General features: G+C 45.0%; 1 protein-coding gene across 1 annotated transcript in view; it reads right to left on the bottom strand.

The window, feature by feature from the left end:
• Positions 1-25966, bottom strand: part of SGSM2 (small G protein signaling modulator 2) — a 128456-nt gene that overhangs the window by 58024 nt on the left and 44466 nt on the right. The window contains exon 3 of the mRNA XM_063146762.1: positions 10782-10944. Coding sequence (XP_063002832.1) covers positions 10782-10944 — 163 coding nt within the window. The remainder of the gene's footprint in view (positions 1-10781; positions 10945-25966) is intronic.

Raw genomic sequence — 25966 nt, forward strand, 5'->3', positions numbered from 1 at the left:
AGCACTCACGCGCGTTGGTGGTGAGCAAGGCCGGCCCAAGGATTCAGCTGGGTCTGGGCAGGCGAGATGGCGCCCCGGGCCCGTCCAGACGAAGCGAAGCCAGGGACGCTGGGGTGGGGGTGGGGCGGCTCCACATTCAGACTTCCAGAACGTGCCCGGAAGAGAGAGAGAGAGAGAATGTATGGATGAATGGGGTGCATGGGGTCTTTGAGTGAATGCATGTGTTCATGCGTGTGTTTGTTTGGAGTGAGTGATACTAAGTGTGTGTGTGCGCGCATGTGTGTGAGAGTGAGTTGGGGCGATGATTTGGAGGTGATATTCCTATTAAATAATGCATTTTAGACCCGTAGACGTTCCTTTCCAATTTGTTTGCTCTAATTGGCATGACGTAGTTCTTGCACTTTAAAATAAATTTAGCAGTTTCAAGTTTTGTGCTTCTTATTTTTTCCAGGAAACATCTGTTCTTAAAAATCAAAGTTGGCATTTTTTTTTGCGTGTGTGTGTGAAAGTATCTCACTTTGCCTAGGGCGCAAAATAGTCTGGCACCGGCCCTGCCACAGTAGCCCTTCTTTCCACTGAGACAAAAGGCTGATTATTCTTTTTGGTTAAAGATATACTAAACAACATATAACTGTCCAACGAACAACCAGTCATGAACAGTTAGATATATACATCAGCTGCTGCAGTATGTGAAATAGCAGGCTATATTGGTGCCTTGGGGTGCAATCCTATGCATGTTTACACAGAAAGGAATCCTACAACTCCATGCTGGCTAGGGCATGCTGGGAATTGTAGGATTTCTTTCTCTCGAAACAAGTATAGGACTGATCCCATAGTGTTCATGCACATGCATATACAAAGACATGAGCTAGAAGCGATGAACTGATTCACATGATCAAAATAAGCCACCGTGGCTCATTTTCCATGATCACCACCCGGGAACTTCTGAACCCGGACAGCACGGCTTGTTGGAGGGTTATTGAAGGCTTGTTTCCCCCTCCAACAAGCCATGCCACCCAGGTTCGGACAATTTATTTATTTATTAAATTGATATACCGCCCCATAGCCGAAGCTCTCTGGGCGGTTTACGAAAGTTAAAAACAGTGAGCATTAAAAAGTAAACAAAATGTGCACATACGTGCGCATATACGCACATACGAAGATACAGAGGAGAGAGGAGCGAAGCTATAAATTTTATATGCGGAGCTCCGCAGATTCATATCTAGAAGGGGGCAGACAAACTTGGAGCCGGGGGAGGGAGGAGGCAGCAGAGGGAAAGGAACGAGGCAGCAGAACACGTCTCCTTCGTCTGGCTGCCTGTTTCGCCCTCTTTGTTTTTGTGAACCGCCCAGAGAGCTTCGGTTATTGGGCGGTATAAAAAAATGTAATAAATAAATAAATAAAACAATAAAAAAGAAAACCAGTATAAAAACAACGGTATCCATTTACAAAAGTTAAAAACAGTGAACATAAAAAAAAGTATACAAAATTTAAAATCATCAAAAATATAAAAACAACAGTATAAAACAACAGGATCCATTTAAACAACAACAGTTCTGGGGGTCCGTTAAAAAACAAACTTCGCGTTGTTAAATGCTGTTAAATGCCTGGGAGAAGAGAAAAGTCTTGACCTGGCGCCGAAAAGATAACAATGTTGGCGCCAGGCGAGCCTCGACAGGGAGATCATTCCATAATGGGGGGGGGACCATTTATATACCGTCCCATAGCCGAAGCTCTCTGGGCAGTTTACAAAAGTTAAAACCAGTGAACATTACAAACAAATATACGAAAATTTAAAACCATCAAAAGCATAAAAACAACAATACCCATTTAGATCGTTCTCATAACGCTAAACCATGGCATAGGACAGGGGTGAACAGAAGTTCTGGTCCCAGGGGCTGCATGTGGCGACAGGTTGAGGGCTGGACTGTCACACATTCCCACACTTCAGCATGCACGGATGCGGAGGGTTAGAATTCCCTTCCCTGTGTGCTGAGATCAGGGAGAGAGAAGCCCTTTGAAAGTTAGGATCCTGCTAGTGACAGCCAGCACAACCCTGGCTTTAAAAGGCTCTTTCTGCGTGGGTGGAGAAGGACAAGCCACCAAACAGCAGTGGGATGGGATTAGAATCATAGAATCATAGAATAGCAGAGTTGGAAGGGGCCTACAAGGCCATCGAGTCCAACCCCCTGCTCAAGGCAGGAATCCACCCTAAAGCATCCCCGACAGATGCTTGTCCAGCTGCCTCTTGAAGGCCTCTAGTGTGGGAGAGCCCACAACCTCACCAGGCAACTGATTCCATTGTCGTACTGCTCTAACAGTCAGGAAGTTTTTCCTGATTTCCAGCTGGAATCTGGCTTCCTTTATCTTGAGCCCGTTATTCCGTGTCCTGCACTCTGGGAGGATCGAGAAGAGATCCTGGCCCTCCTCTGTGTGACAACCTTTTAAGTATTTGAAGAGCGCTATCATGTCTCCCCTCAATCTTCTCTTCTCCAGGCTAAACATGCCCAGTTGTTTCGGTCTCTCTTCATAGGGCTTTGTTTCCAGACCCCTGATCATCCTGGTTGCCCTCCTCTGAACACGCTCCAGCTTGACTGCATCCTTCTTGAATTGTGGAGCCCAGAACTGGATGCAATACACAATAAGTTAAAGCCTCCCCCCCTTCCCACAACCCTGATCAATATCGCTATTTCTCTGCTTCTCTTAGCCGAAGCAAAACAATAATCTTGACTGCATTGGAATTGCACCCTGCAAACCGAAGCACTCCCCATTGCTGTTTCTCCGCTATTTTCCCCATTACACGCAAATTAGTGTTACATGCAAATCGGGCCACTGAGAGCCTGAGAGCAAGCCGGACCTCAATGAAGGGCAACGCCAGCAACTCACACACGAATGGCATTTTAACAACAGCACTCCTGAAAGATGAACGCCCTGCAAGGACAGGCACCAAAACCAGGGATTGTCCCCGGAAAATAAAGATGGTTGGAGTGTGTTGCTGTGTCTACAGTTCTTCCACTCTCAAGCTCCATGCAAATATCAAATTCTCTGAAAACAGGTTCTTGGAAGCGGGAGGGACTCAAAATAACCAGATGTGCATAATGCATTTTGATTGGCAAGGGCCTTGCGCCAGAAAGCCAACGAGCAAGAAAGCCAGAGCAAAAGACATTAGTAGGGGCAGGGTGGTGGAGGGAACACAAGCTTTGGGGGAAAGAGGGAGAAGCTGGAATGGCCTAGGGTGACCATATGAAAAGGAGGACAGGGCTCATGTATCTTTAACAGTTGTATTGAAAAGGAAATTTCAGCAGGTGTCATTTGTATATATGGAGAACCTGGTGAAATTTCCTCTTCATCACAGCAGTTAAAGCTGCAGGAGCCCTGCCCTCTTTTAAATCTGGTCACTCTAGTATAGCTCCTGCAGCTTTAACTGTGGTGATGAAGAGGGAATTTCACCAGGTTCTCCATATATACAAATGACACCTGCTGAAATTCCCTTTTCTATGCAACTGTTAAAGATACAGGAGCCCTGTCCTCCTTTTCATAGGGTCACCCTAGAATGGCCGGATCTCCTCTATACAAAAAAGCAAAAGGAAAAACATACATATACACACACACACACACCCCACTTCATAGCAAGCTAGCAGGTCAGGGGAAATGCAAGGCTAGAGCCCTTCTCCCTGACGTTCTACATTTCCAAGACTGGGGGTTTATTTCCTTCGTTCTGTACGGAGGAGCGTTCCATTATTGGTGTCCCACCCCCCACACACACACACCTGCAGCCTGTGAAATGGCACAACCCCGGCTCAGGCTTGTCAGCTCAGGGAGAAGTAGGCTAAAGGGAGCTGTTTGTTCTTCCCATGGTTTATTTCTTTCCCCTTCAGAAGACAGCTTTACAATCCCTCTACGCTGAGCCTTCTGGTACTCAGCGGTCATTATCTTCATAGACGAGGAACATTGCCAGTGCGGTCTTCAAATCCAGCTGCAAACTGGTTGAAAATGAGGGCTGAGATGGGAGGTGGAGGAGAGCTTTTCAGGAGGGCCAAAGAAGAAAGAAAGAGGAGTGCCTCTTCTTTTGGCAATTATATTTTGAGGGGCAGGAAAGGTGCTGTGAAAGGCAGCAAAGGGGCTCACTCACTCAGAGCGATCTAGGAAGCGCTGCTCTCACTCCCTACTGGCTTGGTGACGTCGCCACATAGCCAACTCTGATTGGCCACGTAGCAGGATGACGTCATTATACTGACTTTGTGCTCCTGGAATTGTCCAGGATAACTATTTCTAGGTGGAAGATGAACTCATGTCTTGTTTTTAAATGGTGTCGATTAGGGTGACCCTATGAAAAGCAGGACAGGGCTCCTGTATATTTAACAGTTGTATTGAAAAGGGGAGTTCAGCAGGTGTCATTTGTAAATATGGGGAACCTGGTGAAATTTCCTCTTCATCACAACAGTTAAAGCTGCAGGTGCCCTGCCCTCTGTTAAATCTGGTCACCCTAAGTATAGCTCCTGCAGCTTTAACTGCTGTGATGAAGTGGGAATTTCACCAGGTTCCCCATATATACAAATGACGCCTGCTGAAATTTCCTTTTCTACACAACTGTTAAAAATACAGGAGCCCTGTCCTCCTTTCTATATGGTCACCCTAAGTATAGCTCCTGCAGCTTTAACTGTTGTGATGAAGTGGGAATTTCACCAGGTTCCCCATATATACAAATGACGCCTGCTGAAATTTCCTTTTCAATACAACTGTTAAATATACAGGAGCCCTGTCCTCCTTTTCATAGGGTCACCCTAGTGTCGAAGCAACAACTGATAGGGGAATTAGTCAGCAAAAGCCAAAGTCCACAAGGGAGGGGAATATTTTAGACCTCCCCCAAAGCGTTTCGCCCACCCTTATTTAAATGGGCAAACCGGATGAAACTCGAGGGTTGGGGGCAGAAGGAGGAAAGGGATCCATCAAAAACATCCGTCTCCCTCCAACATCCGTCTCCCTCCTAGAAATCACCAGGCTACGAGGAAAGAAAACTCTTATTTTTGCTATTCTCGCTTGACATAAGCTAGTGACCTGAGCAGAGATGGAAGTGCTGTCGAATAGCTGAACCTCCTGCCTATATTCTCCCAGTTTCTTACAGATGACCTGAAAAGGGAAAAAGAAAGATGGACATGTTCTCTTTGTGACTTCTTTAGGGTTCAAAGGACGAGGGCAGAAGGCCTGCGCTGAGCTCATTTCTTTGGGGTCCGTGGCTGGCACAATTCTTCTTGCAGCCCTGCCTGTCATTGACCACGTCCCTTCTTTAAAAGAACAGACCATTTAACCCCAAGAGCGGTAAAACAGTAGTTTCTGCAGCTGAAACTCTCCCCATGGCCTGAGTTCGATGGCAGCGGAAGCTGGTTTCAGGCAGCCGGCTCGGGTCAACTCAGCCTTCCATCCTCCTGAGGTCGGTAAAATGAGTACCCAGCTAGCTGGGGGAAAGGTAATCACGGCCGGGGAAGGCAACGGCAAACCACCCCGCTATAAGTCCTGCCAAGAAAACATCAGCGAAAGCTGGCGTCCCTCCAAGAGTCAGTAATGACTCAGTGCTTGCACGAGAGGTTCCTTTCCTTCTAAGAGTATTATACAACTCCAAACTAGGGGTAAAGTGCCTTTAATTTGTGCCAGTCCCAGAATCTTTGGGGACGATGGATAACAGTATCCTCAAGCAAGTGCAAAGTGTCTTTTCTCTCTCTTTTCTGACCCTCACAGCGGCGTTAATGCCACAACTGATTGGTACACCGTGTTAATTAACAGGAGAGGGACGTGCCATGGGGGATGATCCATTTTATACACTAAAACACCTTAGGCCGATCTTCAATCAGAGTGGTTTGAAGATACTTTTTATGAAGGTGCGACCTTAGAAACTGAGTTCTGCAGATCAACGGTGTAGTTTGTAGCACAGAAGGGCTCAACATAGGACGGAGACATTTTGAATCTCTCTGATAATAACCTTTCCAGAACTCATGGAGGATGCAGAGAGTGGACCAGCTACAGGGTTGAGGTGGTTCTCAGCAAAGTGCTAAGGTCTCCTCTACTTCAATAGTGGCCCCCTAGGGTGGGCTTACTTCAATGATGCCCACAGTTCCAACCAGTAGCCATTTCCCCTTTCCCACTCTTCAGAACTTGAATTGACTTCCAGGGCTTTCTGGGATGAAAATGGCCACCTCCAGCAAAACATGGAAGCCGCCCCCTGCAATGCCCCCAAAGTGTGTCCTCTTTCATTGCACTGTTGCAAACTAAGATGGTGGCTGGTGGAGTAAGGTGACCATATGAAAAGGAGGACAGGGTTCCTGTATCTTTAACAGTTGTAGAGAAATGGGATTTTCAGCAGGTGTCATTTGTATGCATACAGTATCTGGTGAAATTCCCTCTTCATCACAATAGTTAAAGCTGCAGGTGCCCTCCTCTCTTTTGTATCTGGTCAAGAGGGCAGGTCTCCTGCAGCTTTAACCGTTATAATGAAGACAAAATTTCACCAGGTGTTACATGCATTCAAATGACACTTGCTGAAATTCCCTTTTCTATACAACTGTTAAAGATACAGGAGCCCTGTCCTCCTTTTCATATGGTCACCCTATGGTGGAGTGTTTTGGTTTGTTAAAAGACGGCAGAGTCAAACGAAGAGAAATCGTTTCCTGAGCACTCAAGACCAAATCACAATGTTAAAAACTCAGGTGTTGTTGTTTTAAAAAATCTTTCTTATGTTGCCGCTTCAATTTAAAGGGAGAAAAATGGGTTTTTTTTAAATCAACCTTAAGAGTTAATTGAGCTTGCCATGTAATTGAAAAAGGCACTGTGAAGGGCTCAGGGTTGTTAGGTCTAATGAAACCTCTTCTGATTAAGATATGCATCTATTGAAAAATATTATTATTATTATTATTATTATTATTATTATTATTATTTATTTATATAGCACCATCAGTGTACATGGTGCTGTACAGAGTAAAGCAGTAAATAGCAAGACCCTGCCGCATAGGCTTACATTCTGTGGGGTATTTGTACCTTCTTCAGCAAGATCAATATGTGAGCTCACGATGCACAGCTTTTACCAATAAATTACAACTTTTAGGCTTGTCTGTAAACTTTCTGCTTACGGCAGGGCCACTGTCAGGCAAAATCCATTGTTATATCCTGGATTATGGATATAGACAAACAGTACTCTACGTCCACAGTCTGGAAAACGGGTGCCCCGGTCCACTTGCACCTGCCTTTTGACTAGGGCTAGGTTTAACTGTCTGCCTTCTGCTGTACTGGATGGTTGTTTCTTAAGCACTCCTTATAATGAATGGCTTTGCCCCTGTGGGCATGGAGCAAAAGAAACACTTGGAATTATAGAATAGTATTGTTGGAAGGGGTCTATAAGGCCATGGAGTTCAACCCCCTGCTCAATGCAGGAATCCACCCTAAAGCATCCCTGACAGATGGCTGTCCAGCCGCCTCTTGAAGGCCTCTAGAGTGGGAGAGCCCACCACCTTAGGTAACTGGTTCCATTGTCGTACTGCTCTAACAGTCAGGATGTTTTTCCTGATGTCCAGCCAGAAACTGGCTTCCTGTAACTTGAGCCCATTATTCCATGTCCTGCACTTTGGGAGGATCAAAAAGAGATCCTGGCCCTCCCCTGTGGGACAACCTTTTAAGTATTTGAAGAGTGCTATCATGTCTCCCCTCAATTTTCTCTTCTCCAGGCTAAACATGCCCAGTTCTTTAAGTCTCTCTTCATAGGGCTTTGTTTCCAGAGCCCTGATCATCCTGGTTGCCCTCCTCTGAACACTCTCCAGCTTGTCTGCATCTTTCTTGAATTGTGGAGCCCAGAACTGGACACAATACTCTAGATGAGGCCTAATCAGGGCTGAATAGAGAGGAACCAGTACCTCACGTGATTTGGAAGCTATACTTCTATTAATGCGACCCAAAATAGCATTTGCCTTTCTTGCAGCCATATCACACTGTTGGCTCATATTCAGCTTGTGATCTACAACAATTCCAAGATCCATCTCTATTTTGTATGTAGCTTCTATAAAGATGACCGAAATAGATTATTAGCTCCTATCCTATCAAAATACCCCGGTGGGTCTTTTGAATAGTAGCTGGTTTATTTACTAGCAGGTGAGGGAAAAATAATAACAGAAATAGTGGCCAGATTTCTTTTCTTCTCTCTTTGGCAACATACACATTATTATTATTATTATTATTTATTTATTTATTTATTTATTTATTTATTTATATAGCACCATCAATGTACATGGTGCTGGATTTAACTAGTTTATGCAAAAGGATTCTCTCTGCTTAAATTTAATTTGTGCTGCTTCTTCTCTAGCCTATATATGTACCATATATTTTAACTTCTCTACCCTAATTTACTGTTTTATACATCTTAGTTCATATATATTAATCCACTGCATCATGTATCATAATGTTGATATTTTAATTTTGTATATTATACTTGCACTCTGGTGATCTGAAAGTATTTATTTATTTCAGTCCGGATATTGTAATTAATCTTACATTAAAATTAACAGATTTTGATAAGTCTCTGATCCATGAATGGGTCTGTGACTGTATAATGAACTTGCTTGATTGGTCTAATAAACTAGTTAAAGGAAGCCAGATTCCAGCTGGACATCAGGAAAAACTTCCTGGCTGTTAGAGCAGTACGACAATGGAATGAGTTACCTAGGGAGGTTGTGGACTCTCCCACACTAGAGGCCTTCAAGAGGCAACTGGACAACCATCTGTCAGGGATGCTTTAGGGTGGATTCCTACATTGATCAGGGGGTTGGACCCGATGGCCTTGTAGGTCCCTTCCAACTCTGCTATTCTATGATTCTATGATTCTATGATAAGATGGAGACCCTACTGGTGGGCCGTTTCCAGGTCTGGGAATTCAGGTGTTTTTGCCTATCTTGGACGACGTTGCATTCCCTCTTAAAGAGCAAGTACATGGTTTGGAGCTTCTCCTGGATCCATCCTCATCACTGAAGGCTCAGGTGACCTCAGTGCCCATTACTGATGTTGGGTGGCATGCCAACTACCTCTGTTTCTGGCGATAGCCTAGCCACAGTGCCCCTTGCACTGGTAACCTCACTACTGTAATGCACTCTTTGCTGAGCTGCCCTTGTGCCTGGTTTGGAAGCTATAGCGAGTGCAGAAGGCAGCAGCTAGGATGCTCAGAGAAGCAATGAGCTGTATACATATTACACCAGTGTTAAAAGAACTGTACTGGTTGCCTATTACTGAGCCATGTTTTGGTGTTGATATTCAAAACCCTAAACGAGTCAGGACCAGGATACTGAAGAACTTCAGGAGAGTCCTGCTGGATCCGACCAAGGGTCCATGTAGTCCAGCACTCTGTTCACACAGGGGCCAACCAGCTGTCAACTACAAACAGGACACCTAGCTGAGCATCTTCTCCTATATATGCCAAATTGACCCTTGGGATCTTCTGGGGAGGCCTTATTAGTCATCCCATGACCAACAGTGGGTTGTCAAGTAACGGCACATAAGCGAGCCTTCTCAGTAGTCCCATGTGTGGACCCCCCCTTTGGGGGTCATGAGTCACCTCTTTTTACTCAGGCCTTCCCTGACTTACAGTCACACCATTCTGTTTCACTATTTTTCTAACGCTTTTAATGTATTATTTATTTATTTGAAGGAAAGGAACCTCTCGTGCAAGCACTGAGTCATTACTGACTCTTGGAGGGACGCCAGCTTTCGCTGATGTTTTCTTGGCAGGCCTTATAGCGGGGTGGGTTGCCGTTGCCTTCCCTGGCTGTTATTACCTTTCCCCCAGCTAGCTGTGTACTCATTTTACCGACCTCGGGAGGATGGAAGACTGAGTTGACTCGAGCCGGCTGCCTGAAACCAGCTTCCGCTGGGATCGAACTCAGGCCGTGGGGAGAGTTTCGGCTGCAGAAACTGCTGCTTTACTGCTCTGCGCCACACGAGGCTCTGATTTATTTATTTATTTATTACATTTACCGTCCAATAGCCGAAGCTCTTTGGGCGGTTCACAAAAATTAAAACCATAATAAAACAACCAACAGGTTAAAAACACAAACGCAAAATACAATATATAAAAACACAACCAGGATAAAACCACACAGCAAAATGGATATATGCTTAAAATACAGAGTTAGAACTGTAAAATTTAAATTGAAGTTAAAATTAAGTGTTAAAATACTGAGAAAATAAAAGAAATATTGCTGCTTTTATATGGGTTTTTATATTGCATTTTATGTAAACCTCTTAGAGATCTGATGAAACCTAGCAGTATATAAGAAGTCTAAATAAATAAATACATACATTATTTATCTGTATTCAACTACGAATGTTGACTATTTACAATAAACTATTCTCTCTCTCTCTTTCAACATTCACTGTAGGTGATTATGGTATTTAGAAGTTGTTCTACTGCTATATTTGAAAACTAAAAAAAAATTGGTTGTGTTTTGTTGTGAATCTATATCTTCTATTTTAGTGTGTGTGTGTGTGTGTGTATGTAAGTTTTGTAGAATTTTTCCTGACTTTTTTTAACATTGTGATTTGTTAAAAGGAGTCCTAGAGAAAGCAACGCCAGGAGGTCCTATCAGGGCCCTGGCAGGCTTTGGACGGTCTACTCCAGTCCTGCAATATGGGATCTTTTAACGGAAATGACTCCGTATCTAACTTGGGGTTCGTGGGGAGGGCGGACATACGCAAAGCAATGTTTTGTTCCTCAGCTGGGGACTCTCCTGGAGGTTAACCTCAGCCCTCACCTGCCTTCTACCTGCTGCAGCAAGTCCTGTGCTTTCCTGCATACGTCGCTGGCCACATCGTACGTCTTGCCAACCTTGGTGAAGAGGGCAGCAATCTTGTCAGTCCGCAGGAAGCCGGCTGCCCGTCGCTTGAGCATGTGTAGAAGGCATACCTCCACCACCCCTGGGAGAAAAAGAAAGTAGAATAGAGAGTCAAAAAGCAATATTGCTTCTCTCCGGCTCTTCTTCCTTGGACAAACATGGGTTACACCAGCTTCTCCCAATCTGATGCCCTCCGGATGTTTTGTATTATAACTCCCAGCATTCCCAACCACTGATCATGCTGGCTCGGAATGATGGGAGCTGAAGTCCAAAATAACTGGACGGCATCAAGTTGGGGAAGGCTGGACTACAGGCCTGGCAGGTGCTCTGCATGTTCTCCCTCTAAACCAGGCATGGCTAAATCTCAGGCTTATGGGGTGGGGGAGAGACATGACAGCACTCTTCAAATACTTCAAAGGTTGTCACACAGAGGAGGATCAGGATCTCTTCTCGATCCTCCCATAGCGCAGGACACGGAATAACGGGCTCAAGTTACAGGAAGCCAGATTCCGGCTGGACATCAGGGAAAACTTCCTGACTGTTAGAGCAGTACGACATTGGAACCAGTTACCTAGGGAAGTTGTGGGCTCTCCCACACTAGAGGCATTCGAGGGGCAACTGGACAACCATCTGTCAGGGATGCTTTAAGGTGGATTCCTTCATTGAGCAGGGGATTGTACTCGATGGCCTTATAGGCCCCTTTCAACTCTACTATTCTATGATTCTATGATCTGTTTTGTTTTACTAGAATCCATAATCCATCAAATGCATCCAGATGCAAAATCACAGCTCAGGAGGAGAAGCGAAATACCCACTACACCCATGACCCAGTCACTGGGATAACCTGCATCTACAAGTAAAGATCTACCTATTGGTGACTAGAGATCAGGGAGTCGAACACAAATCTCTAATCCTGGCCATCAGGGATACACAAAGACCTGGTCAGGGAATCATAGAGCTGATCCAAGAAATGAAACCTTTCCAGTCAACACCATTTTGGCTCTTACTATGTTCTTAGAAAAATTCCTGGGGGTAAGGCTGTGAATGGCGACTAGTCTAGTCCTGATGGCTATATTCTCCTTCAAGTATCAGAGGCAGAATGTCTATGTTCACCAGTTGCTTAAAATCATAGAATCATAGAATAGCAGAGTTGGAAGGGGCCTACAAGGCCATCAAGTCCAACCCCCTGCTCAATGCAGGAATCCACCCTAAAGCATCCCTGACAGATGGAGGTCCAGCTGCCTCTTGAATAGGAAGGGGTGAGAAAACACCACCTTGGCTCCAAAGTCCTTCCACTGTCCTACCCTGAGGCTCACAATTGCTTGCAATATGTATGTGGCAGTAAAATTTGTTCCCACAAGAGCTTGATGAGCTGTAGCAAGCTTTCTGTCATATCCTGCACCAGGGAGACAACAAATCAAGTGGCCAAAGAAAACCAATTAATATACCTAGTTTACAGGTAAGGAACACAGAACCTCTGGCTGAGTGATTCAAACAAGAGTAGTTATCACATTAATAATAATAATAAGAAGAAGAAGAAGAAGAAGAAGAAGAAGAAGAAGAAGAAGAAGAAGAAGTTTTATTTGCTATTCAGGAACACTTGCTAATCTACTAAGAAGATGCGAGGAAGACTGGAGCAGGCAGGGACCATCGGAGCCTGCTTCAGTTGGACACACACACACACACACCACACACACACAGGGCTAACATCTTCATCCTGTGGGGAAGAAGAAGGAGCTGTTGGTTTGCCCCTCCTTTGGGAGATGAGAGGACGGAGCAGGGCCTTCCCACCAGCCAAAACAGTCTCCTTAATTTCTTTTTATTTTCTCCCTCTTCCCTCCCCATCCCCTTTTCCTTGTGTGTCATGTCTTTTTTAGAATGTAAGCCTGAGGGCTGGGACTGTCTACTTAATTGATACATTGTAAGCCGCTCCGAGAGCCTTTTGGCTGAGGTGCGGGATAAAAATACTCTAAATAAATAATAAATAAATACTACCATTTAATTAGAGCTCTACTGGTAGATACTGATCAGGGTTAAGTCCACCCCTGTAATGATTGTGGCAGATCCATTCCTTGACTCAGACCAGGTTTCAATGGAAGCAATGACCTAGGGAGGTCGTGGACCCTCCCACACTAGAGGCCTTCAAGATGTAGCTTTATGGTAGGGTGGATTCCTGCATTTAGCAAGACTTGATGGCCTTAGAGGCCCCTTCCAACTCTACTATTCTATGATTCTAGGCCACCCCAGGATTTTTTTTTACCAGACTAGCAAGTCAAAAGGGATTCTGGAAGAACAGTTGCCTGTTTGTGCCTATATGCAGACAAGTAATTACATCCTACATCTATTAATTTTGTCTTAACTCCCAATATTCTCGGACAGGCTTCTAAACACAGCAACCCCTTACTAAAATCCTTTGCAACATGTCAGATAATATGGAAAGAGATCCTTGAAGCGAGAAAGTCTTAAGCATCACTGCTTTAGATTAGAGGTGGGCAGATTACAGATTTCCAGATGTTTTGGACTTCAATTCCTAGAAGCCCCTGCCATTATAGCCAATGGTCAGGAATTCTGGAAGCCCAAAACATCTGGAGGTCTAGTTTTTGCCCGCTCCTATAGTAGAAAACACAACTGTATTCAACTCTGTGGTGTTGACAGAAGAGTTTGAAATCAAATACATTTGTAAAATTACTGAAGGCTTAATTTGGCTCCTTATCCTTTATGATCAGTTCTCTTGCTACTTCAAACAATGCCCATGTATTGAATTCGGTAGCTGTCAACTGAATTGACACTTAACACCCACAGAGTATTTCATGGATGATCAACCTCAGTTGATCGGTGATTTATTTATTTCGTTAAGGAAGAGAAGGAAAAAACGATGTGGCAGAGGGCATGGAAGTCTCAACAACCCCCACGAAATAGGAAAAGGGGCCTGCATCTTTTCCAGACTGATCTAACCACAAGTACTTGCATTCAGATGTGACAATTACTGTGAACAACCCCTGGGGAAGAAAACTGGCTTTTTGCAGATTAAAAAACAATAGAAAGGCTGAAAATCTCTCGCCGGCTCGCTCCCCCACCAACTCAAAGCATCCATAACAAAGCAGTGGAAAAATACCAGGTCCACGCCTGGTTGAAAATTATAGAATTACTGGGGTTCTGGGGGGAACCAGTCAGGAAAAAACACAGCTTATTTATTTATTAATTACATTTCTATACCGCCTAATAGCCGGAGCTCTCTGGGCGGTTCACAAAAATCAAAAACATTCAAAGTATAAAACAACAGTATAAAACCATAATATAAAATACAATATAAAAGCTCAACCAGATAAAAACATCAGCAATGCGAAATTACCAATTTAAAAAACCGAGTTAAAATTTATTTATAGACTGTTAAAATGCTGGGAGAATAAAAAGGTCTTCACCTGGCGTCTAAAAGCATATAACGTAAGTGCCAAGCGAACCTCCTTAGAGAGCTCATTCCACAGCCGGGGTGCCACAGCAGAGAAGGCCCTGCTCCTGGTAGCCACCTGCCTCACTTCCTTTGGCAGGGGCTCACGGAGAAGGACCCCTGAGGATGACCTTAGGGTCCGGGCAGGTACATATGGGAGGAGGCGTTCCTTCAGATAGCCTGGCCCCAAACCGTTTAGGGCTTTAAATGTTAATACCAGCACTTTGAATCGAGCCCGGACCTGGACTGGTAGCCAATGAAGCTGGAAAAGGACTGGCGTGATGTGGTCTCGTCGGCCAGTCCCTGTTAGTAACCGTGCTGCCCTGTTTTGTACCAGTTGAAGTTTCCGGACCGTTTTCAAAGGCAGCCCCACGTATAATGCATTGCAGTAATCCAAACGAAAGGTTAGCAGAGCATGGATCACTGTAGCTGCGCCTCAAACACAGATTCGTACATCTCTTGGAAGATGTTTTGGAAGATTTTGCTGTGACTTATCGCTACGCATGTATATGTACCGAAAGCATGCTAAGTGCTCTACAAAACATACAGTAAGGAAGTTATCCTCACAACATTCCCATCCCAGAAGTCCCTGCCCCCCAGTCTTAACTGTTCAAAGTGTATTAGACAAATTTGGGGAGGAAGGTTTGTTAACAGATATTAACCCTGATGTATTTCACTAGTCTATTTCAGAGGTGCAGCGCTTCTGATCTGAGAAGCTCTGTTTAATTTATTTATTTATTACATTTATATACCGCTCCCATAGCCAGGGCTCTCTGGGAGGTTTACAGAAATTTTAAAATTGAGATAAAAACAAGTATACAAAATTTAAAATTCTAAAACACAGAACATACACACATAAAGCATTAAAAACTGTTAAAAAAACTAAACATGTGGATGATTAAGATGTGCACGGTTAATAGCTACAAGGCATCTTTATATTCCAAGGCCGTATACCTCTGAAATGCAGGAGTGGCAAACTGCTATGTTGCCTAGGGTGACCAACTGTCAGGATTTCCCCGGATTTGTCCTGGTTTTTGTTCTTTCCATGGTGTCAGGGGGGATTTTCTATAATTTTCAATAATGTCCTGGAATGACACACCTTCCTCTTTGAGGCTGCCATTAGCATGGCAGGAGGGAGTGACATGCTTTCTTGAGGCACATCATTCCCCCACCCCGAGCTCCAATTGAGGTCTTAAAGGGGAAAGTGGGCCATTCGTGGACATTATAGAAAAGGCCCCAATTGGAGTGGATGGTGGTGGTGCAGAATGAAATCCTTTCCCCTCCTCCATTCCAATCGGGATCTTTAAGGTGGCGGGGGAATAACGTACTTTCTGCAGGACTCAGAAAGCTGCTTCCCCCCCCACACACACACTAGGTGTCCTCTTTTTTGGTTTCCCAAATATGGTCACCCTAATGTTGCCTTCAAACCGTTCTAAAACCATTTGGTGGGCCACCACAGGAAAAAGGATCCTAGGATATAGATGGATCTTTGGTCTCTGATCCTGCATGGCTCTTGTGTTCTTGTTAGCCATGATAATTTGGAGTAGGACCTCCATTTGCAGAGAGGCACTGGACCTCTGAATAACAGCTGCAGCAGAAGAGGAACCTATTGCTTTTGTGGGCTTCCTGGAATGATCTGGATGACCACTGTGGGAAAGATGATGCAGGATTAGATGGCTGGACCCAGCTAGACCAGGGGTCCCCAACATGGGTTCCATGGCCACCCTCAAGAGTGCCTACAAAGCTTTCCACTAACTGTCCCCTTCAAAAAAAAACATTTTAATAAAAACCTTGGGAAGTGTTAGGGTAGTCCTCTTTCTCTCCCTTTTTAGCCACACTATTTATATCTCCCCAACCTAGGGTGTCCATATGAAAAGGAGGACAGGGCTCCTGTATCTTTAACAGCTGCATAGAAAAGGGAATTTCAGCAGGTGTCATTTGTATATATGCAGAACTTGGTGAAATTCCCTCTTCATCACACCAGTTAAAGCTGCAGGAGCCCTGCCCTCTTTTAAATCTGGTCACTCTAGTATAGCTCCTGCAGCTTTAACTGTCAGGCCCTCATAGCAGCCATTCAATGTCAACGCATCCTCCATGGGAGCCATTTTGTGGTGGTGCCCACAGCAGTTTCTCATATTCCAAAATGTGCCAAGTCCAAAAAAAGATTAAGTACCTCTGAGTTAGACTGTTCTTAGGTTCTTATTTATGTCATTATATTATAGTGATTGAATACATTTCTATACCACTTTTCTGTCAAGGCGGTTTACCATTTTTTAAATACTGAAACAAACAACATTCTTGGCATGGCATCATTTGATTCCAAGTTAATGTAACTTTTATCAAATGGGGAATTCAAAGCATGGCCCTAATTCCCAGATAAAAGGCATGATGAATAGTGAAGCAAAATGCAATTCAGGTCTAATTCTCCCTGAGGTAAACATTAGGGCCGGCTCCAGGTTTGGGTGAGGGGGGGGGTGAGCAAAGAGATGCCCCCCTCCCACTCTGAAGGCAGCTAGGAGCCCCCATTTTATTTTCCCACAATTTGCTGCAGTGTCTGACAGAGTGTTACCCCAGGGCATTATGGGAAATTAAAATGGGGGCATATAGACCTAGGCCTAATCTACATAGGGTGACCATATGAAAAGGAGGAGAGGGCTCCTGTATCTTTAACAGTTGTATTGAAAAGGGAAGTTCAGCAGGTGTCATTTGTATATATGGAGAACGTGGTGAAATTCCCTTTTCATCACACCTGTTAAAGCTGCAGGAGCCCTGCCCTCTTTTGAATTTGGTCACTCTAGTATAGCTCCTGCAGCTTTAACTGTGGTGATGAAGACGGAATTTCACCAGGTTCTCCATATATACAAAGGACACCTGCTGAAATTCCCTTTTCTATGCAACTGTTAAAGATACAGGAGCCCTGTCCTCCTTTTCATAGGGTCACCCTAAATCTATACCAAGCAGGATATTGTACTATGAAAGCAGTATATGGTACGTGTCAATGGGCCCCAACAGTTGTCAGTGCACTTCAATACTGCTATAAAGCAGTAGTGTGGCTCCTGCCTTTTATATACCGCTTTCATAGTGCAATATCCTGCTTGGTGTAGGTTAGGCCTCCGTTGGCTGGCACAAAGGAGATGGGCAAGTGTTAGCACTAGTTGCCTGGAGGTTCCTCAGGCAACAGATGCTGTGGGGAATCTGCAACAAGCTGCTGGAAGGCAGAGTTGGGTAGATTCATAGAATCAAAGAATAGTAGAGTTGGAAGGGTCCTACAAGGCCATCAAGTCCACCCGCCTGCTCAATGCAGGAATCCACCTTAAAGCATCCCTGACAGGAGGTTGTTAGGGTACATGTGCTCTGCACCCGCTAAATGGGCCTGCTGCCCTCAAGTGTAGTGGAGGGCATTGTCCTACTGCCATTGTCGAAGTTAAACTCAACTGTCAGTCCGTCCAGCCTCACTATATGGAATGTGTGTGCGCATGTGGGTCATCTTGTCCTTTACCTCAGGCGGCAAAATGTCTTGAGGACAGCCCCATTTTCTATCCGGAAGGCGTTTTCTACCCCGCTGCCATGTGAGCCCCCATGCGCAATCCCTGAAGTGGTACAGCCCAGACAGATTTACCACCCCAGTCAGTGCTAGGCCTCAGCTGAAAAGCTGGAACGAAAGTTTAATGAGGAGATGTTAAAATAGGGTGACCCTATGAAAAGGAGGACAGGGCTCCTGTATCTTTAACAGTTGCATAGAAAAGGGAATTTCAGCAGGTGTCTTTTGTATGCATGTTGCACCTGTGAAATTTCCTCTTCATCACAAAAGCTGCAGGAGCTATACTGCAGCTACACTGTGACCAGATTTAAAAGAGGGCAGGGCACCTGCAGCTTTAACTGTTGTGATGAAGAGGGAATTTCACCAGGTTCCCCATATACACAAATGACACCTGCTGAAATTCCCTTTTCAATACAACTGTTAAAGAGACAGGAGCCCTGTCCTCCTTTTCATAGGGTCACCCCAGTTAAAAGCAGACGCCCGCCTGTGGTAAACTGCAGTCGATAAACTTCGACAAAACGCACAGTCCTCTCAAGGGCTAGGTATGAAAGACCAGGCAGTCCTGGCTGATCTCTGCAATTGAGTGGGAAAAGGTGCAAGGGAGAGAGAAAACGAGCCACCATTTCCCTCAGAGGAATACGGCTTTCCCTCAGAAACGTTCTGTAATAGTATTGACTGGGCTACTATGCACAGACTATTCTTGGTTGACATCGCTCAGGCTGGAGGTGCCAGAATGAACTGTACCTTTGCGCACTGTAGGAGAAGGAATCACACGTGGCGTGGGTGAGAGGGAATGTGCCCTTATGTAAAAATAATAATAAAAAAATACTCCTAGTGAGTAGAAAATTAGCACAGCAAGGACTAGAAGCAATGGATATTTTTAGAGGTGTTGTGCTTTTCTGTTTTAACACGTGGAGCATTTGAAAATGTGGTGCTCCTATCTACTCTACCACTAGTATTCATGGCTACCAGTCCTGAGGGATATAAGCTGCCTAGATGCAGTATGCCTACTACACCAGTTGATGGGGAACATGGGCAGGAGGGTACTGCTTGTGGGTTTCCCGTGGGCAGCTGGTTGGAGACTATGGGCTCATCTACAACAAGCAGGATATTCCACTATGAAAGCAGTATATAAAAGGCAGGGGCCACACTACTACTTTATAGCGGTATTGAAGTGCACTGACAACTGTTGGGGCCCATTGACACATGTCATATACCCCTTTCATACCGCTTTCATAGTGTTATATCCTGCTTTGTATAGATGTGTCATGGGTCCCAACAGCTGTCAGAACTGCACAGCCTAGAGAAAACCAAGCTCCCACTTAAGGCTCAATCTTGATCTGCTCCTTGTTGGAGCAACGTACAGACAACCCCATCTAGCTTCCAGCCCCACTCAAACTTTTCTGCAGAGCTGATCTTTTCCCATCTTGCTTCTCTGTGAAGCCTGAGTAACCCAGATCCCTGCTAAAGATCTGACCCAGAATAGATTCTTACAAGCTACAGCAATGTACAATGACACAACGCCCTGCCACAACTGAGGCAATGCAGGGAATCGACAAGGCCCATGGCCTGAAATGGTACACACTGCTGACAATCCCATGTGTACACTCCGAACCACACAGACACACACGTCTGTTTGACCTTCAATAAAATATCTCCATTTGTTCTCAGGGAACAGCCAAGCTACGCGTGTTTTAATTCCATTTTGGTTGCACATAGTGCCTGGATACCGCATCAATGTCTGCTAGGCACCAGATTGCAGCCAACGCTTGTGTGGGCGGGAGAGAAGGCCATGTGGCTTTTTCACCTTCCATGCTTCCCACACACAGCCTGGCCATGTACTGCTGAAGACCTCAATGAAAAAAAATCAGCTCGAAAAGGAAGGAAAAACAAAACAGAAAGTGCAACCTGTCAGCTAAATAGACTAGCAACCAGAAGAGCTAGATCCATTGAGGGGAAATGTGTTGGTCATTGCTTAAAAGCTGCATCTTAGTATCTGGGAGGAATTTTCTGGGATATCTGGAGCCAGTGTGGTGTAGTGGGTCTTGGACTAGGACCGAGGAGGCCCAGGTTCAAATCTCTAGCCATGAAGCTCACTGGAAAACTGTGGATCATTCACACACTCTTTTAGCCTAACCTACCTCACAGGGTTGTTGGGAGGATAAAAAAGTAAGGGAGAACAATATCTGCCCCCTTGGAGGAAAAACAAGAGAGAAATGGAATAAATAGAATTTCAGGGATTGCCACGATATTAGGATAAACCAGGGCTTGAACTAGGAACCTTCTGGTCTCTCAACTGCATGTCCTCTAATATTTCACAGGTGAAAATAATCTTAGAAGAGCCATTGCGAAAGCCTTTTATTGAATACTGGAAAAAATAATCATGATAAGAGAAATTAACAAATATCCTTGTTTTGCTATTTAATAAATCATTGGCTTTGGAAGATATGTGAAACTTGAACTGATGTGCTATCTAATCCATTTAGTTTAGTTTATATATAACTCATTCTTGTGTGTTTTGTTTGGTGTTATGAGAATTCGATCTATTTGATACTAATTGTACCTCACTCACTCATGTTTATAGGTGGTGTTATGGTGGTGCTTTCATTGAGTAACTAAAATAATTGATTGTGTATAATGATTGTGTTGTAGAACAATACATTGTATATATTTTTCATTAAAACATGCCAAAAAGAGGAGGGAAAAGAAGGAGGAGGAGGAGAAGAAGGACAAGAAGAAGGAGGAGGAGGAGGACAGGAAGAAGGAGGAGGAGGACAGGAAGGAGGAGAAGGAGGAGGACAGGAAGAACAAGAAGGAGGAGGAGGAGGAAGAAGGAGAAGGACAAGAAGACGGAGGAGGAGAACAAGAAGACGGAGGAGGAGGACAAGAAGACGGAGGAGGAGGACAATAAGGAGAAGAAGGTGGAGGAGGGCAACGACGACGTCCAGATTCCAGATGATGTCCAGATTCCAGCTGGACATCAGGAAAAACTTCCTGGCTGTTAGAGCAGTGCAACAATGGAATCAGTTACCTAGGGAGGTTGTGGGCTCTCCCACACTAGAGGCCTTCAAGAGGCAGCTGGACAACCATCTGTCAGGGATGCTTTAGGGTGGATTCCTGCTTTGAGCAGGGGGTTGGACTCGATGGCCTTGTGGGCCCCTTCCAACTCTGCTATTCGATGATTCTATGACGACAAGAAGAAGGAGGAGGACGATGACAAGAAGGAGGAGTTGGAGAAGAAGAGCCATTTTCCTCCAGTGTAAGAGAGAGAGGAATGCCTCTCCTAAGATGTTGCCTGCCACCTATCATTTTTGTAAGGACTCATTCTAACCTGCCTATAAATAATAATAATAATAAAAAATCCTAACCTGCCTCTTGGGAGTATTGTGAACCAGGGGCAGAGGGCAAGTACCATATACACTGTGCTACATTTCTTGGAGGAATGCTGGGATATAAACGTAAATACGGCACTGCAAGAAAATGTTGCAGTATTAAGTGCTCTGGTTCAGGGTTTCTGCCCGCAGCCATTCTGGGACACCCCATTCCCCAATACCTTTCTCATTCCCCATTTTATTTCCCCTGCAGTCAGCCAGCTGTCTTTAGCCAGTGAGCACGCTCACTCCCCACTCTAAAGGTTTTTTGTACATCTGCAGTACTTTGGGTCCTGGACTCCAGCAACATTTGCAAGGGCTGTAGATTCTCCTCTCCTAGACCAGTGGTTACCACAGAGGTATTGAGCACATTTCACATCCAAAGAAAGAAGCACGCCAGAGGGAGACGTTTAACTTCCAAGGCTGGGAAGTCAGAAATGAGCGTCGAAGAGGCAGCGTTCAGGGACGGCGGGTTCTGCATTCCACCAGGGCTTGTATCAAACAGAACAGAATACAAGGAGCCTCCAAATCCTCCCTAAAGCCTCCGAAAGAGAGATGGCACAAGGAGTGTCCGTGTTGCTTAGGAACAACTTGCGGTTGCTCTGTTGTTGTTGCTGCTGCTGTTGCTACTGCTGCATCAAATTAAAGTGGACCATCAAATATTAATGGAGCAAATATAGCGAAACACACAGCAGATAAGGCATTTAATTGTTAAGTGTTTCGGCTGACATCCAGGGTGATTTTATTGTTCAAGTCTTCGATGCTTCCTAAAGCTCCAGCTAATGCAAAAGTAATTCCACAGACACGTTGGCAGCCAGTCACAAGAGAAGCATTTCATTGACTGTAATGCCAACATAAATTCAGCCTTGTAATTAACCACTCATCTGGGCAAGGTGGACTTACACTGCAATCCTATGCATGTCTACTCAGAAGCAAGCCCCACTGAGCTCACTGGGACTTACTCCGAGGTAGGTGTTATAAGACTGCAGCCTTCAATAGTTACATTGAGGCATAGGGACAAGGACAGCTTTGGACTACAACTCCCATCATTAACCAGTCAGGCTGTGGAAGATTGGACCAGACTAAGGGTTTGAGCCAAAGGCTTCACAAAGAAGGGATTTGAAGTGTGTGGGGGGGAGCAAAGAGTCAGAGGGCTTCCTTAGATTAAGGGGAAATTATGCTGCCTTACCGGAGCTTTGCTGCCTGCTTCTTTTGCACAATTGTAATGGGCTGCATTACATGGGCGGAGAGGGCTGACCACGTGATCTATAATGGAAAATTTCCCCTCCTCTCAGTGTTCATAGCCTTGAATGGGACAGAGCCCTCTAGAGAGTGATTTGTAGCACAACTTCCTCTGCACACAGTAGGAAATCCTGAGATATTTCAGCAGATTTGGGATATTCAGGTTGTTGGGTTTTTAGGATGGAATTACTGTGGGAAGGCACAGCATCAAAAGGACCCGTGAACTTCCCTGAGTGGCCAGTCACGAGCGTGCCTTATTTCACTCATGTGAAGAAGCTCAGAAGCATGCAGGTGTCCTGAGAGGCAGTTCCAGGCAGGAGGGACAACTCTAAAATGCATTGTTGCAGTAAAAAAAAAAAGGGGCATTTGCTTACTGAGCCAGCTCCAGTATACAGTATCCTCAGGCCACTGCTGAGATTGCAGGACCCCACTGCTAATGCCAGAGGTTCCTCTTTTAGAAAAAACAAAGTCCCAATGGCTGCTGTCTTTGTTTCCAAAGATATCTCCACTTTTGGACATTGTCAGGAGGGGAGAAACAGCTGATAGCTATTGCCACCAAAGTAAGAATCCCTAGGCCCTTCACACACACCCTGGGAGTCACCATTGTCAAAGGGACATACTACCTTGCTGAAGGGTGTCCTCAGCCTTGGAGCTGGGCCTAATTGCACATTTGTTTCCACCCCTCCCCTCCACTTGGTCTAGGGGGACTAAGCCTCACGCCACGGTGCCACGAAGGAACGTATTTCCCCACCCTCCACAACAGCAACCAATAACGTGGAGCAGGAGCACAGAGAACCACAGAAAGCCTCGACAGTCCCGTCCTCTGGAAACACTATGGCACCAACAACGGTGCAGGTTTATTCACATGCTCATCTTCCAATGTGATATATGCCGTCTTCCGTCAGCAACTCCCTTCTCCGTACTACAGACAGCAAAGAGGCCAGTCTCTACAGAAAAGAATAAATAGCCACAGATCTGACATCAGAAATGGCAATATTAAAAAAAAAAAACACCAGTGGGAGAACTCCAAGACACTCTGTCCCGGACCTGAAAGTAGCCATTGTGGAGCAAAGAAACTTCGAAGGGAAATTAGGGCGAAAGATTGCCAAATTAGAATTCATTCTATTGCCAGGGGCCTGAATTGGGATAATAGATTTTTATCACACAACATGTGTTAGTTGGCTTAGTTACCAAGATATTTCGGTTATCAGCAACAATACACGGTGAAGCACCGCTGTTAATAATACAGTCATCACTTTCTGTAATTTCCTCTTGACTGTGCCTTTTATCATTCTTCCCCCACCCACCCAGCTGCAATATGGACTGTATATAAACCTGAAACTCTCCATTACACCCCATGCATGTGATGAAGTGGGCTGTAGTTCACAAAAGCCATACTAAATTCCCTAGATGCCATAAGAGGCCTTTTGCTGCAATAGACTAACATGGCCACTCTCTGGGCATCACAAAACAGGGAACAAAAGGCACACTTGTGTCCTGCTTAGGCTGTCGGATGCTCCTCGAGCAGATCCGGTATATACAGAGGGACGATCAAGCCAGGCCGAGGTCAGAGCACATGCAGTCAACCCGTCGAGAGGGTCAGGCAATAACAGGAGTAGTCACAAGAACAGGCAAAGGTCGAAACACAGGTAAGCAGTCAGTACGTTACACAGTCCAGAGGCAGAGTTGGTAGGCAGTCCAAAAGGTCATGAAAAGGTATCAGGGAAGGCAAGGTTCAGGAAGCACGGTTCGAGGAAGGATGGACCAAAGCTGTTCCAACGCTGGCTGACTCCCAATGCAGGCTTTTAAGCCCAAAGCCTGTTGGACCCCACCCAGAGCTCAGCTGCAGTACTCAAAGCTCTCCTTTCAGAGCCCTACTCCTGAGGAGACCCTTTCTCCCTGAGGAGACCTTTTCTGCAGGTGAGTACTCCCTCGCACAGGAGCCTTACTCACCTGTCTCTTGAGGTGACGTCGCTCCCACCCGGGGATCAGGGGGTACTCAGCCTCTGCCTCAGAGACAGAGTCCCTTTCTCCTGGCAGGGATGGTCCTGCAACTCCCTCCCCTGAGGGCTCAGGCTCCTGCGGGTCTGATGGTGGTCTTCTGGGGCTGCTGAGGCCTCTAGCTCCTCCTCTGAGGAGGACTCCTCAAGTAGGGGCATGACAACTTGCCATTCTCAGCGGCTCTGTCTTCATGGCGCCGCTTTGCCGTTCCTTCTCCCTGAAACCCCGCAATATTGCTGATGTAGGATGGGATGGGAAAATCTCCATGCCTCCAGTGGGATTGCATTGAGCAGGGGGTTGGACTAGATAAACTTATAGGCCCCTCCCAACTCTACTATTCTATGATTCAGTGCAAGGTATTAATTATTTGTTTGTTTGTTTATTTATTTATTTATTTATTTATATAGAACCATTAATGTACATGGTGCTGTATTATTATTATTATTTATTATTATTTATTTATATAGCACCATCAATGTACATGGTGCTGTACAGATAACACAGTACATAGCAAGACCCTGCCGCATAGGCTTACAATCTAATAAGTTGTAGTTAACAATAAAGAGGGAAGGAGAATGCAAACAGGCACAGGGAAGTGTAAACAGGCACCGGGTAGGGTAAAGCTAATAGTATAGAGTCAGAACAAACTCAATATTTGAAGGCTATAGGGAAAAGAAAAGTTTTTAGCTGAGTTTTAAAAGCAGTGATTGAGTTTGTAGTTCTCAAGGAAAAGGAAAGGAACCTCTCGTGCTGATGTTTTCTTGGCAGGCCTTATAGCGGGGTGGTTTGCCGTTGCCTTCCCCGGCCATTATTACCTTTCCCCCAGCTAACTGGGTACTCATTTTACCGACCTTGGGAGGATGGAAGGCTGAGTCGACCCGAGCTGGCTGCCTGAAACCAGCTTCCGCTGGGATCGAACTCAGGCCGTGGGGAGAGTTTCGGCTGCAGAAACTGCTGCTTTACCACTCTGCGCCACACGAGCGTTGCCATATAGGCTTACATACATTCTAATAAAAACGTAAGAAAACTATAAGAAAAGGAAGGGAATGAACGAAACAGGCGCAGGGGGCAATAAAACTAACAGTATAAAAGTTAGATCAAAATCAAGTTCTAAAAGCTTCAGAAAAAAAGAAAAGTTTTCAACTGAGCTTTGGAAACTATAATTGGACTCGTGGTCCGCAAATGCTCTGGAAGAGAATTCCAGGCCTAAGGGGCAGCGAGAGAAAATGGACGAAGCCGAGCAAGGGAAGTGGAGACCCTTGGGCTGGTTAGAAACATAACATTTGATGAGCGAAGAGCACGAACAGGGCAATAATGTGAGATGAGAGAAGAAAGGGAGGAAGGAGCCGTAATAAATGTAATAATAATAATAAATAATAATAATAATAATAATGGAGAGTGAGGAGTCGAATATAAAACCAAGACTACAAGCTTCTTCAACTGGATTAAGTGTAACATTATTAACAGTAATTGAGAATGAAAGATGGATTGGGAGGAAAAA

The sequence above is a fragment of the Elgaria multicarinata genome, chromosome 22 (assembly GCF_023053635.1).
Source record: "Elgaria multicarinata webbii isolate HBS135686 ecotype San Diego chromosome 22, rElgMul1.1.pri, whole genome shotgun sequence".
Taxonomy (NCBI): domain Eukaryota; kingdom Metazoa; phylum Chordata; class Lepidosauria; order Squamata; family Anguidae; genus Elgaria; species Elgaria multicarinata.